The following is a 14643-nucleotide window of genomic DNA, read 5'->3' as shown; positions in this document are numbered from 1 at the left end:
ATTCGGTTCTGTAGAACAATGTGAGGAAAGGTACAGAGTTGGCAATGGAAGGTTGTTAAGAGGGTGGGATGTGAACCAGGTTGGCCACAATACAAAGTTCAAATAAGGACATGAAAGGAGAGCAGCCTAGAAAGGTAGGTTGGAGCTAGGTTATAGAGCGTGTGGTGCAAGCTTAGACTGTGTATTGCCAGCTTTATGGAACACTTGAACTTTAATACAAGGAATGACATGATCAGCCTCCCAGAAGTGTTGAATGAGTTCCTACTGTGGGCCTCATTCTGTTCTTCTCTAAGAAGACAAAAGTTAGTGGACTAGCAGTTTCAAAATTTTGGTCTCAGGACTTCTTGACACACTTAAAAATATCGAGGAATCCAAAATGCTTGAATTTATTTGGATTGTATCTGTTGATATTTACTATATTAGAAATTAAAACTGAAAAACTTCAAAAACAAAACAATACACAGGTGCACATTCCTGTAGCAGACTTCATCATGCATCGTGCAGCCTCTGGAAAGCCATACGCCACACTTATGCAAGATGAGAGCAAAAAGGTAAATAACATCTTAGTGTTGTTATGAAAATAGTTTTGACCTTGGGGACTCCCCCAGGGTGTCTGGACCATGCTTTGTGAATCACTGAATTAAACACTCTATCCTTGAATAATACTCAGTTTGGGGGAGGGGTAGTATTATTATAAATAAGTAAAAGAAATACAGCTATAGATGGAGGCACATGTGGAGGAAACACCATTAGTTATGCCTGGGTCAGCTAGGGAAGGCTTTGCAAAGGACATGACCTTTTAAACAACAATGAAAAAGAAAAAAGAATGAACATTCTTTTTTATATGGCTTATTTTAGAAATAATACTGGGCCGGCCCCGTGGCTTAGCAGTTAAGTCCGCGCGCTCCGCTACTGGCAGCCTGGGTTCGGATCCCGGGCGTGCACCGACGCACCGCTTCTCCGGCCATGCTGAGGCCGCGTCCCACGTGCAGCAACTAGAAGGATGTGCAACTATGACATACCACTATCCACTGGGGCTTTGGGGAAAATAAAAAAGGAGGAGGATTGGCAATAGATGTTAGCTCAGAGCTGGTCTTCCTCAGCAGAAAGAGGAGGATTAGCATGGTTGTTAGCTCAGGGCTGATCTTCCTCACACACAAGAAAAATAATACTGAGAAGTCTGTAGGGAGCAGGTGCTATGGCCAAGTGCAGCTGTATAGATGTGTAGGCGGCTGATTTTGAAGGGCTTTTACCTTATAGACATTGAGAAGTCACCAGATAATAGAAGTAACATGATTCAGTCTGTTTTAGAAAGTAATTGTTGGCAATTTACAGATGATGTACAGGAAATGGAGTGAGTTCCCACCAAATAATCATAGTTCTTTTCCAGGGAGCATTAATACTTATTCATAACATACTTTATTAAAGGTAAATATTTGGCAAACATTTAATTCTCTCCTCAGAGCTAACTTTCCCACTTCCCTCAACTCTTTAGGAATGGTTTCTAGATCTCTCCTCATTCTGGTTTTGCTAACCATATTATTACTAACCTGAAAAGCACTTCATTGCAGAAACTAGGAAAAAGGGTAGTGACTGTGAAGGAAAGAGTTCTGAACTGGTAGATGAGAGGAAATAGGAGCTTAGCTCAGCTCTCTAAGAAACTCTTTTGGTTGGTAAAAGGGACATAAATATCCCTAAAACTGAAGTAGGTTTGGTGGCATGGGGCAAATGGAGAGGAAGAGGCCCAGATCCAATTAGGGATATCAATATTGCATCTACAGGAGATGGAGCAAAGGATAGAGTGGAACTTGATTGGCAATGCCATTTCCTTTTTCTAGTGTCTGAAGATATTCTTATCATGGATGCCAGCCAGTTTGCTTGTCACCCTTGGTTGAGGTTCATTCAGAAGTTCGGTAGGCATATTATCTATTGCTGCATAACAAATTACCAAAAAGTTAGTGGCTTAAAACAAGATATATTTATTATCTCATAGTTTCTGTGAGTCAGAAGTCTGTGCACAGCCTAACTGGGTCCTCTGCCTTAGATCTCACAAGGCTGCTGCGTTCAACGTGGTGGCTAGGTTACATTCTCATCTGCAGACTTGACTGTTGAAGAATCCACCTCCAAGTTCACTCCTGTTGTCAGAATTCATTTACTTTCTGTTGTAGAACTGAACACCCCAGCTTCTTGCTGGCTATCAGCTGGAAGCCGCCCTCAACTCCCGGAGGCCACCCGGTCACTGTTCTTTGCCATTTAGGCTTCTCCAGCATGGCGTCTTACTTCCTCAAGCCGGCAAGGAGAGTCTCTAGAGCAAATCTACTAACAAGACAGGGTCTTATATAACCTAACATTCCATCACCTTTGCCGTATTCTGTTGGTTAGAAACAAGTCACAGATGCTACTCACACTCAAGGGAGGGGGATTATACCAAAGACATGAAAACCATGAAGTAGGGATCATGTGGGGCCACTTGAGAGTCTTACTCCCATGGTAGGCATTCTCATGGGTTCTGGTTAGATCTCCTATTTGCCAATGTCTCTCAATTGCCAACATTCAGTTTGAGACCTTGAGAGTTAGACATCTCCAGAGTGTCTTTATTCATAAGCAGGACTATCACATTAGCATGAATATTGTATCACAGCGGTCAGCAAACTTTTTCTGTAGAGGGCCAGATGGTAAAAATTTTAGGCTTTTGCAGACCAGATATCCCAAATACTTGGCTCTGCTGTTGTAGCACAAAAGCAACCATAGACAATACTTAAATAAATGAGCATGGCTGTGTTCTAATAAAATTTTATTTACGAAATCAGGCAGCAGGTTATAGTTTGCTGATCCCTGGTCAATCAGATTGGTCAGCTGTCTCTGACTCATTAGTAACATTTTAAGAGAATGGGACAGGGCAGGTGATTTTGTAAAATTATCTGGCCCTTTACAGAAGAGTCAAAAGTCACATGGGGAGGAGGAAGTCACACATGACATACCAGATTGGGAAGGATCTTTGGAAGTCCAGGACAGAATGAGAGCCCTTTGTTGTCACTGAGGCAACACCAAAGGATGTTGAAATGTCTCATGTTAATAGAGGGAGAGGGCCTGGGTCCAGCCAACTGAACTTTCTAATAATGTTACTAATTGTCATTGAGCACTTACTATGAGCCAGTTATTAGCATTTTACATGAAATAATTCATTTAATCCTTAACACTACACTTACGAAGGAGATACTATTATTATTATCCTTTTGTAGATAAGCAAACTGAGGCCCCTGTCAGCTCAGTAGCTTGCCCAAGTTCATTTGAGCTAGTAAATTGTGGGGACAGGATTTGGTCCTAGTCCATCTGGATCCAGAACTCACCCTCTTTTTCTAGAGCAGTGTCCAGCAAATTTTGGTTCTTGGGCCAAATCCAGGTTGCCACCTGTTTTTATTTAGTCCACAGTATATAAGAATGGTTTTTATGTTCTTAAATGGTTGGAAAAAAATCAAAAGAAGAATGATATTTCGTGACACATAGAGATTATGTGACATTCAAATTTCAGTGTCCATAAAGTTGTGTTGGAACACAGCCACACATTCGTTTTCAAGCAGCTTCACGGCTGATGTTGTAGAAGAGTGGCGGTTGAGAAGTTGCGACTAAGGCTGTATGGCTTGCAAAGCTGAAAATAGTTACCATCTGACCCTTTACAGGAAAAGTTTACCAACCCCTGTTCTATAGCATAAGGTCTAATTGTAAACTATGATGTTATTTTCCTCCTGGCTGATCTGGCATTCCCCTTATAGCTCAATTCCCTGGTCAGAGGATTTTCTGCTTTCTCCTCCTTTTTTGTCTTTGGTGCATGGCCCACTGGTTTGTTATGTGCCTTCTTGTTTAAGTTGGGAATTTTATTTTATTCATTTTCGTATCCTCTTCATTTTAACTCTGCAGAGATGAGTCAGACCACACATTTATAGGGAAGGAGTCTCAACTTTCTAGTTTATTGACACCAAGATGACATGTGATATGTAAGAGACTGCAACATCTTAAGGGTTTACAATTCTCACCAGAATTCAGACCAGAGAGAAGCTGGGTTTTGTTTTTGTTTTTCTTCTTCCAATAAGATGTCTAATAGCAGCTTAAAAAAAATGTTTTATAGAAGAGAAACCACTAAACATACTCTTCCACTTGCTTCTTGAGAAACACACAACTAATAAATTAAACTCTTAGTAAACATCTGAAAAGTCTGTGCACTTGTCTCCAGGTTTTTCCCCTTATAGGGGGGTCTGTCTTGAACTGCACCATCATTATATGAATAGATATGAATATTATGTAACTGTTCATCTTCGAATCATAGCTAAAGAGTTGATATCAGGTTTCGCTTGCCTTACAATAGGGAAAGTGTGTGTGTGATCCTTTTAGAATGTGGAGCTATAGATTGTGGGTAGTCATTTAAAAAGCAGATTATCTTTACCAAAAAAAAAAAAAATACTTCACTTCTCCCACATAATGCTTATTCAATCTGTAATTAAGCTGACTCAGCAAAGGGACCTAATGTACATTCAGTTAAGAGTGACTTGTGAATTTTTTTGGGTTGTTAAAAACTCCGTCTGCATTTTGCTTTTTTGTTCAGATCTTTTCATTGTTAAGTTTAATGTGTTGTAATGCATGTTAACGTATTTCATTTGAACTAAGAATTAGAACATTACCAATAATTTCCATCTCTCTGTTCCTCCCTTACTTCATCTTCTCACCTTCCTACTCCCAGCACTCAGAATCCTAAATTTTGAATATTGTTCTACTTTTTAAGTGATTTTTATCACAAAGATGTATTTAAACAACGTATGTTAGGTGTAATCTTGTTTGTTTTTAAGCTTTATAAAACATGGTATGTTCAAACTTCTGAAACTTTTTAAAATTGTTATTATGTTTCAATATATATGTCCATGTAATTACATTATCCATGTAGCCATAGTTTATTTCCACTGCTATAAAATATTCTGTTGTGTGATTATAACCCAATTTAATTATCTGTTCTTCTGTTATTGGATGGGCAATTTCGTTGTTTCCTGTTTTTCTCTTTCAAACCTGCATGTACAATCTTGTACATGCATCAAAGTACACCTATGAAGGGTTTTGCTTAGATACAGTGTTACTCGAAGTGTGGTTGGTGGACCAGTTGCCACATTGAGATACGGAGTTTACATCACTAAGATCTCTGTTTAATTCAGTTCTCACTTTTTGTGAGATGAATTTCTTGAAAAAGGAAGGCAAAAGCCTTGAACGTTTTTGAATATCGAACCTTGAACATTCTTGCTTAACTCCTTATTTTGTTGTGGACTGGTCCTATGAGTTGTACTGTTTTAGGAAATTCCAGTTTTTTTACCGAAAGTAGGTGTACCAGTTGACACTTTCACCAGTAACATTTGATCCAACACTTCTTAGTGTTAGACTCTTCTGATGTAGCAGATGTAAAATGACATTCCATTGTGGTTTTACATTGCATTTCTCTGATAACTAATTTGAGTGTCTTATATTTGTTGGTCGTATGTCATTCTGTGAAACGGCTGTTCTTATCTTTTGCTCACTTTTCTATAGTTTTTATGTTTTTCTTTATAAATCTGATACACTAATCTTTTACTTACTGCGCTGCATGTGTTTTCTCCCATTTTGTTATTTGTCCTTTATTCTTGGCATCTTCTATTGAAGTCCTTGATTTTAATAAAGTTTTTCTTTTATTTTATGGTTAGCATTTTTCATGTCAAGTTTAAGATATCATTCAAGTTTTATTTTTTCATGTGTCTTTATCTAAAATTGATTTTTGTTAACATTTTGAAATGCAGTTGATTATGTATATTAATTTTATAGCTAACCACCTTGCTAACCCCTGTAATTATTTCTAGTAACTTTTCTGCAGATTCTTTTACGTACAGTGTTATTCTCTGCAAATCATAACTGTTTTCTTCTTTCCTTTCCAGCCCTCTTTAATTTATTTTTCTTAATTGACTACCTTGGCTTTGACTTCCATGGCAATATTGAAGGGAAATAGTAACACTGATATCCATGTCTTGCTCTTGGTTTTAAAGGGAATCTTCCAGGAATCTCTCCATGAAGAATGACATTTTTTGTAGGATTATTGATAACAGTCTTTTGGAGGCTCAGGAACTTTCCTCGTATCCCTGATTTTCCAGGAGCTTCTCGTGAATGATAATGAGTTTTATCAGACACTTTTCATGCATGTGATCAAATAAGTTTATAGATCTGCTAATGTTTAATCGTTAAGTCACCTTCTGTTAACTGTCAGATTATTTTGTCATAATGTATGCCTTTTTTATATACTACTGTATTCTGTTTTCAGATATTTTGCTTAGGAGTTTTTCATTTGTGATTATGAATGAGATTTAGCCCAGTGGCCTCTAATATTCCTTATCTGTTTTCCATGTCTGATTTGTGAATAAAGGTTATACTGGCCTCATAGAGTGAGTTAGAGGGTATTCCGTCTTCTGTTCTCTGGAGAAGTTTGTGTAAGATTGTGATCATCTTGTCTCTGAAAGTTTGGTAGAATTCCCCAGTAAAAAACATGTGGACCTGTGGTGTGTTGTTTTGTTTTGTTTTTTCATCATTAGCAAATATTTATTAAAAACACTTTTCAAAATATTAGAATAACTAGTCTTCACTTTTGTTCTCTGAATATTGTACTTCCTCCATTCCTTTTTTTTTATTGCGGTTTATAATGTTATATAAATTTCAGGTATATATACTTCTATTTCTGCATACATCATGTTCACCACCCAAAAACTAATTACCATCCATTACCACACACATGTGCCTAATCATCCCTTTCGCCCTCCTCCCTTCCCGCTTTCCCTCTGGTAACCACCAATCCAGTCTCTGTCTCTATGTGTTTGTTTGTTGTTGTTTTTATCTTCTACTTATGAGTGAGATCATACAGTATTTGAATTTCTCCCTCTAACTTATTTCGCTTAAAATAGTACCCTCAAGGTCCATCCATGTTGTCACGAATAGCTGGATTGCATCGTTTCTTATGGCTGAGTAGTAATACATTGTGTATATATACCATATCTTCTTCATCCATTGTCCCTTGATGGACACTTAGGTTGCTTCCAAGTCTTGGCTATTGTGAATATTGCTGCAACGAACACAGGGGTGCATGTATCTTTATGCATTGGTGTTTTCGTGTTCTTTGGATAAATACCCAGCAGTGGAATAGCTGGATCATATGGTAGTTCTATTCTTAATTTTTTGAGGAGTCTCCATACTGTTTTCCATAGTGGCTGCACCAGTTTGCATTCCCACCAGCGGTGTATGAAAGTTCCCCTTCTCTCCACATCCTCTCTAACACTTGTTGTTTCCTGTCTTGTTAATTATGGCCAGGGCGTGAGGTGATATCTCATTGTAGTTTTGATTTGCATTTCCCTGGTAGTTAATGATGTTGAACATCTTTTCATGTGCCTGTTGGCCATCTCTGTATCTCTGGAGAAATGTCTGTTCAGGTCTTTTGCCCATTTTTTAATTGGGTTGTTAGTTTTTTTGTTGTTGAGACCTGGTGTTTTTGTTTGATTTAAGTTTTCTGTTACAGGAGTCAGGACTTCTTTTTCTTCTTGAATCTGTTTGGTAAAATAAATTTTCTAATGATTTGTCCATTTAATCTAATTTTTCTATTTTATTTGGTATTTCAAAGTACTGTGTCACTTCCTTTTTGACCTTTGCTTTATCAATAGTTATGACCTTTCTTCCTTCCATTCCTAATATAACTAATTTGCACCTTCTCTCTCTTTTATTGCTCTTTCATACCAGAAATATATCGATTTTATTAATCATTTTCAAGAACCAAGTTTGGGGAATATTGATTCTCTCTATTGTATATTTTTTAACTCTATTGTATTTTTGTTTTTTACCCTTATTTTTTTCTCCCTACCTTCTCTATTCTTTTGTTATTTTTTTCCAGTTTCTTATAAAGGATTTATATAGCTCGTAAACTTTGACCCTTTTTTTCTTTTCTAATGTAAATATAAGAAGGCTTTACGTTTTTGTCTAAGTGCTATTTTTACTGATTCCCAAAATTACATTTCCAAGCACAAACTTAACCTGTATATTTTAAGCTTCTAATTTCATTGCATTCTGGTGAGAAAACTTGGTCTGTGTGTCATTGACTTTTTGAAATTTTTGAATACTTGTTTTATGACTTAATTTGTGATCAGTATTTTTTAAATGTTCCATGTGAGCTGGAAATTACTATGTATATATTCTCTAACTGGTGATTGTAATTCTACAAGTATATGTTAGAACCATCTTGCTTTGTTCACATCCACTGTATATCAACTGAGAGAAGTATGTTCAAATTGCCCGCTATGATGTACATTTTCATTTCTGTCAGTTTTATCAGTTTTGGCTCTATATAGTTTGACACTCTTAGGTTTCTAAAAGTATAAAAATTAACAATTTTTTGGTGAATTAAACCTTTTCTTCATTATTTTGTTACCCTCTATTTCTAATAATGGTCTATTCTTCATATTGACTAGTAGTATCATGGATACTATTCCTTGGAATTCCTTGGAATCGTTTCTGCCTGGCTTATCTTTTTCCATATTTCCGTATTTTCCATCTTCCTGTTCTATATATGGATCATTTCTTTAGATATGTTTTACAGTTTTGTAATTTTTTCTTCACCAGGTATAATCTGTTTACCCTAATTTCATTTTTAGAAAATTTTTTTATTTTATTATTATTATTTTTTTAAATCTCTGATTATCTCTAATATTCTCTTGTTGACTGGTGATCTTTATGATTCTCTTTTATTTATTTACATGTTTATTTACAATTATTACAGATATTACATGGATGTACATTTACATACATCCATGTAATATCTAATCATGGCTATGCCAGATTCAGGATCTGACAGATGTCATATTGACAGTCCTTGAGTTCTGAATCTGTTGATTAATGTTTCTGCTCAGTCTTAGTGGCTTCCTTTCTTGGTGTTTGCTCTTTGTGAACTCATTACTTGGATATCATCTTGACTAAAATTGGGATTGGAAAAACTGTATGCAGAGAATTCTGCTGCTTCTGGTAGCCAGTTGTTGCCACCAGCTTGAGATCACATTGGCACCATGTGGCTAACTCTGTGCAAGAATCCCAGGCTTCCTTTCCCTCCCCTGGACCTGGCTAGTCCACAGCTCCAATATGTCTAGGTGACCCTGCCCCTCCAGATTTCCAAATACCTACATCATGGCCCCACTTCTTGCACACTTTGGTCCCCTTCTGGTACCGTAGGCTTTTGGCATTTTTTGGCAGGTGATCTTTAAGAGCTTTTCTGCCTTATGTGAGATTCATGATGTCCCCAAATATCATGTCCCGGGAAGCTCCTAGTCAGTCATAATTCTGGATGCAAGAAGGATCTGACTCCATCCTCAAGAATTAGAGAAAGAGGGATTTGCCTATTCAATAACTTTCAACACTGTTAGTTTTAAATATATTTAAATATTCTCATTGATGATAAATGCTATTAGTCTTGTTGTTTACAAGAGGATAATATAAAAATTTAAGCTGTAGGATATTTGAATGTTTTTATTTAAAACCACAGCAAACCCTCATTATGTTTGAAATATTTGTTTCTGTATAAAGTTCTGAAACAAAAAATATTTATCTGATTGTATTGTTTTTGATTTTAAGATCTTCATTAACTTCTTATCTACAGGATATAGTTAGGACCCCCTTAGCGCCACACTCAGGGCTCTTCATTATGAAGCCCTTACCAGCAGTATGTCCCTCTTTCTGATTTCTCTTATCTGTCCTCCCTTTTCTAGTCATCTCCGACGACTTAACCGTTTTTCCTCTGCACCCTTGAGTCTTTTTTGTCTCCTTTCCTTGAAAAGTCGTTCTCTATACACATACAACCCCCCACACTGCCATGTCTGCCTAGAAAATACTTGTGTAGTCATTTATCCTTCCCTGACTGAAACAGCTGTGCCCTCTGTGCTTCCCACAGCATCTCATATGTGCACGTACGTGGTGGACTTGGTGTCCTCTCCAGCCAGAATGTGAAGCTCTTGAGGTTCAGTGAATATCTAGCTCAGCATTGTTTTTCCAGTGCCTGACTCTATTCTGATCAAGTGTCTGTTAAATAACACATTTTTTTTTTTTGGCTTTTTAACTTAAAATTCTTTTTGAACTTTTTAAATTTATACATGCAGAAAAGTGAACACCCTCAGTGGACAGCTCAGTGCGTTTTCACAAATTAAACACATTCGTGTAAGCAGTCCCAAGATAAGAAACAAATCATTACCAGTACCCCCAGTCCGCCCTTGAACCCACTTTCTGTCTACCCACCCCTTCTCTGGTTAACTACTGTCCTGATTTCTAACACCATAGATTACTTTCACCTGTTTTTGAACTTTAAATTAATATAAAGTATGTATTGTTTTATGTCAGACTTCTTAGGTCACCTTATGGTTATGACTTCCATCCATATTACTTTGTGTAGTTGTATTTCGTACACTCTCACAGCTATGTAATAGCTTTTACTTTTTTTCCATATTGTATTACTTGTTCTTATTCTTTTGCTTGTAGAAGGGGCTGAAGAGGAGAAATTGGAAACAGATACTGATGGTCAGCAGCCTGAAAAGGTGAAGTCTATGTTTGAAAAGCCACAGAGAGCATGCCTTTCATAGCATAACGGTTTGGGTTGATTTTGATCTTTTGAATCCCTCTCAGGGGACTACAAATGATTCTATCAGCCATTTGGACTTTGCTGGTTTAAGGTATAGTTCTCACAAAGCATAATAATGGACATTTTTCACTTATTCATTCAGTGAAGATTTATCCACTCCCTAACCTCTTCTTTTGTACCCCTTTCAGGCACAATTGGCAATATGAATACAAAAGTTGTGCTTCTTATGAATACCGAATTGTAGGGTTTGGGTTCTGTTCTTGTACCATAAGAGAATTATAGAATATTAAGAGATTTTCTTCCTAGATCTAGTTAACTGCTAGTAGAAAAATATGTAGAAAAGACTTAATGAGAAGGTGACATTAGAGGTAGTTTTTAAAGAGCAGGTAGAACTATAAAGATTGAAATGGAGGATAGGGAATTGAAGATTCCAACTGGTGTTGGAGGGGAGACGCTAAAGCCAGTGTGCAGAGGGCATCAAAGCATGCAGTGTGTTTGTGACCCAGTCTCTGTCTTGTAGAGATAAATGCAAGGTGAGCTAGGCAGAACAGGACTTTACAGCCTCTTCAAGATCAGGGGCACATGATGAGAGCATTTAATCACTATTTGAGTGAATATGTATGAACAAGATTTAACGTGTTGATTACATGTGGTGTTTTAAAATTGTATACAGATAAGGAGAAGATGAGGAAAATAGTAAAATTAATTACGATTCTTACAATGTTCCGAATAGTATGTTTTGTACTTTACATTTATGGATTCACGTAATTCCTAAAACAGCCTCGTCAAATCACGGATAGTCTCTTCATTTTATAGATGATACATTTGTCCAAGGTCACAGGGATTTCAAAATCAGCAGATGAGCCCAAATACCAGAGGAATTGACGTTTTCAGTTCTCAGAGCGTGATCACTGATGCTCTGTTATGGCTCTTCCTAAAAACCGTTAGTGAATAGCTGTTTTAAAGGCTTTTAATGTCAGCGTTTTATATCAGCAGCATTCCGTCTTGGTTGATAATGTGCATTTTAAATGCTCTCTGTCTTGGTTCTCTCTCTGTTTTGGACAACTAATTGATTATTTATTTATTTATTTATTTATTAAGTATTTATCTATTTAGTGAATAATATAAATGAATTCCCCTGACATTCCTTTGGACATTGTAACCCTGGCCTTAGAGCAGAGAGTAGAGAGGGCAGAGTCTATGCATTTTGGAGGCGTATTATCTTGTGAGCACTCAGGTGTTGAGATAGTGAAAGGTATTTCTCTGAATTGATTAATTTCTTTTCCAGCTTTTCTCTCTAAGACCCTTCTGAACTTAGTCTGCTTCTTGCCAAACATAGTGGAACCTTTTGTTATTCTAAGATAATATTACTTGTAAAAGGACTGTTTTTTGCTCACTCTGTATCCTCTTCTTTTGTACACCTTTCAGGCAGAAAATAAAGGGGAAAATGAGACAGATGAAGGTGATAAATCACAAGATGGAGAAAATGAAAAAAATGGTGAGAAGGAACAGGATAGTGAAGTTAGTGAGGATACCAAATCAGGTAATTTAAGGAAACTCTTTATAGACTTTATTATGTAAAACCATAAAAAAAGTACTGGAGAAATGTGGGCAGTTTGTGTAGAAATATTTCCTCATTTATTTTGGGTTATTTCTTAATGTAACAATAAATATATGTTTGAGTTTTATTTTGCGTGTAGGTACCAGTGCTGATGCTAGTGGCTACATTATTTCCAGTAGTATATAGACAAACAAGTTGTTCAGCATGACTGAAGTCATTCACACAGACCTGCCATTTTATTTTCAGTGTCAGTTGCTGGCTATCCCATCGTGCCTGTCTCAAAAGGCTTGAGGAAGTGCTCTGTTCTCAACTTCTGATTTCCTCCAGACCCTAGGGTTTCCCAGAGCATTTCATTGACTGGTGAACAAACATGCTGGTCTTAGGGCTTAGTTCCCCTGAATTTTCCTTTATATCCATGGGAACTACACAGAGAGCTTAGAGAAACGAAGGGAAGACAAAGTGTGCTATTTAGAAAATCCATCTCAAATAGAGGCAGACTTATATGCATGGAATGCTTCAGCAAAAATCTTGAAAAGAAAAGTAGACACTGAGATCTCTTTGTAACATCAGTCCTAGTTTGTCATGTGGTAGAGGTGAGAAGTAAGATGACTTATTGAGACTGAGCACACTGGTAATAAAGCTTTCTGATTTTTTTCAGAAGAAAAGGAGACTGACGAGAACAAGGAACTCACTGATACTTGTAAAGAAAGAGAAAGTGATATTGGAAAGAAAAAAGTAGAACATGAAATTTCTGAAGGAAATGTAGCCACAGCCGCAGCAGCTGCTCTTGCCTCAGCTGCAACCAAAGCCAAGGTTTGCCCCTGACAGCCCTTTTCCAGTGCTCTCTTAAGCCGTGAATGGTCGTATTGTTTTCAGGTTATTGGGAACATTTAAATAAAGAGACTTGCACCCAATGGAGGTGACTGTTTGCTTGAATGACATTTCTAGGTTAAGAATTCCACAAGCAGGAGGAGGATGGTAGAAATAGCAGATCTGGTTCTAAAGAGTGACACCTTTGATGCGTTCCTTGTGTCATTCAGCCTTGTGAAGACTATAGAGATTGAAGGCAGAATTTTAAGTCTCTCAAATTTGCTTGTAGAACTTATCTTGGATTATTGTTTCAATTTCTACCAGATTGAAATATGTGTGATTTTTAAGACAAAAATCTGTTTCCTTGTATAAATACTTCACCCTGTTCTTAGAGACTGAAAGGAGAGAGAAGGAACCTAGAATAGCTCTTTTTCTTCTTGAATTTGCCAGCTTTTCTGGGGGTGGTTTTCTCTATTTATAACATAGTATTGGCTTCACAGCATATTTAAGAAGAGAAGAGAATGTTATTTCCCCCACTTTGTGTTAATTTAGCATTTTAAAGCATTCCAGGCATCAATATGTGAAATCTTAAGAAACTTCTTCACCCCTTTTCTATTTTACCCTCAGAAGTAGTTTTCTTCCATTATGGGTTACTCCTTCAAGCAGTAGTTACTGGAACATACCTCATCGCTTTATCTTTAGCTGTTCTTAATCCATTGGTCAAGATGTTCTTTCATGGTCTTTAATTGCCCCAGACCATTCAGCTGCTGTAAACTATTTCTCCAAGTGTTTAATTTGTGGAGTGTGATTTATAAGAGACCTATAGATGATCCAGTTCAAACCATAAGACCACTGTTTTGAGTGCCCATCCATTGGTCATAGGTGTAGACGGTAGGGGAGAGGGCCACAGTAGTGCTCAATCAGTCCAGACAGATACCCCAGCTGATTGTTACTATTATAGTAGCTTGAGGTCCTGCATATTCAGGACCTTAAGGATTGGTTTGGGCATATTTTCTCATTTTATAAATGAGGAGCTAGGAGCCAGGAGGGCTTCCTTCCTTTTTGCCCTTTAGCAGGACATAGCACAGCTGCCTACCCAGTCTTCAAACCTGCAGCCTCAGGTTGTCTTTGACTCCTCTTGTTCTTTCATGTTCTGTAGCTGTTCAGCCATCAAATCCTCCGTGGCCCTTTAATTCATTTGATAATGCCCAGCCCGTTGCTACTCCCTTAGGTCAACCTCTCATCATCTCTTGCCTGTCTCTTTCATCTCATTCTCTATCCTTCAGCCAAAGTAATCTTTTTTGTTGTTTAATTTTTTACTGAAGTATAACTTACATTCAAATAAGTGGATATATATACATCTACAGCTAGTGAATTTTTCACGGACTAATGCCACCTGTGGGCTCACAAACAGCATTCACATTAAGCAACATAACATTGGCAGCCCACCAGAAGCTTCCTCATATTCCCTTCCAGTTAATGTACCTCCCTTCAAGAGTAGTTGCTAGCCTGTCCCCTAACACTGTGGGTTAGTTTCTCCTATTTTTGACCTCATGTAAATGGAATCATATAGTATGCAGAAGAATCTTTAAAAATATAAATGTGAGCGTGT

General features: G+C 37.3%; 1 protein-coding gene across 2 annotated transcripts in view; it reads left to right on the top strand.

Moving 5' to 3' along the window:
- The window catches only part of SMARCC1 (SWI/SNF related, matrix associated, actin dependent regulator of chromatin subfamily c member 1), a 177264-nt gene that overhangs the window by 117010 nt on the left and 45611 nt on the right, over nucleotides 1-14643 (top strand). Inside the window, exons 22-24 of one of the 2 annotated variants that reach the window (XM_058557364.1) lie at nucleotides 10561-10616; nucleotides 12089-12203; nucleotides 12883-13034. In XM_058557364.1, the coding sequence (XP_058413347.1) occupies nucleotides 10561-10616; nucleotides 12089-12203; nucleotides 12883-13034 (323 nt within the window). Of the gene's footprint in view, nucleotides 1-10560; nucleotides 10617-12088; nucleotides 12204-12879; nucleotides 13035-14643 lie in introns of both variants that reach the window. The other variant, XM_058557354.1, reaches the window with a different exon arrangement.

The sequence above is a fragment of the Diceros bicornis genome, chromosome 2 (assembly GCF_020826845.1).
Source record: "Diceros bicornis minor isolate mBicDic1 chromosome 2, mDicBic1.mat.cur, whole genome shotgun sequence".
NCBI lineage: Eukaryota > Metazoa > Chordata > Mammalia > Perissodactyla > Rhinocerotidae > Diceros > Diceros bicornis.
Note: the sequence above shows the minus strand (reverse complement) of the source record. Positions and strands in the feature narration are given on the sequence as shown.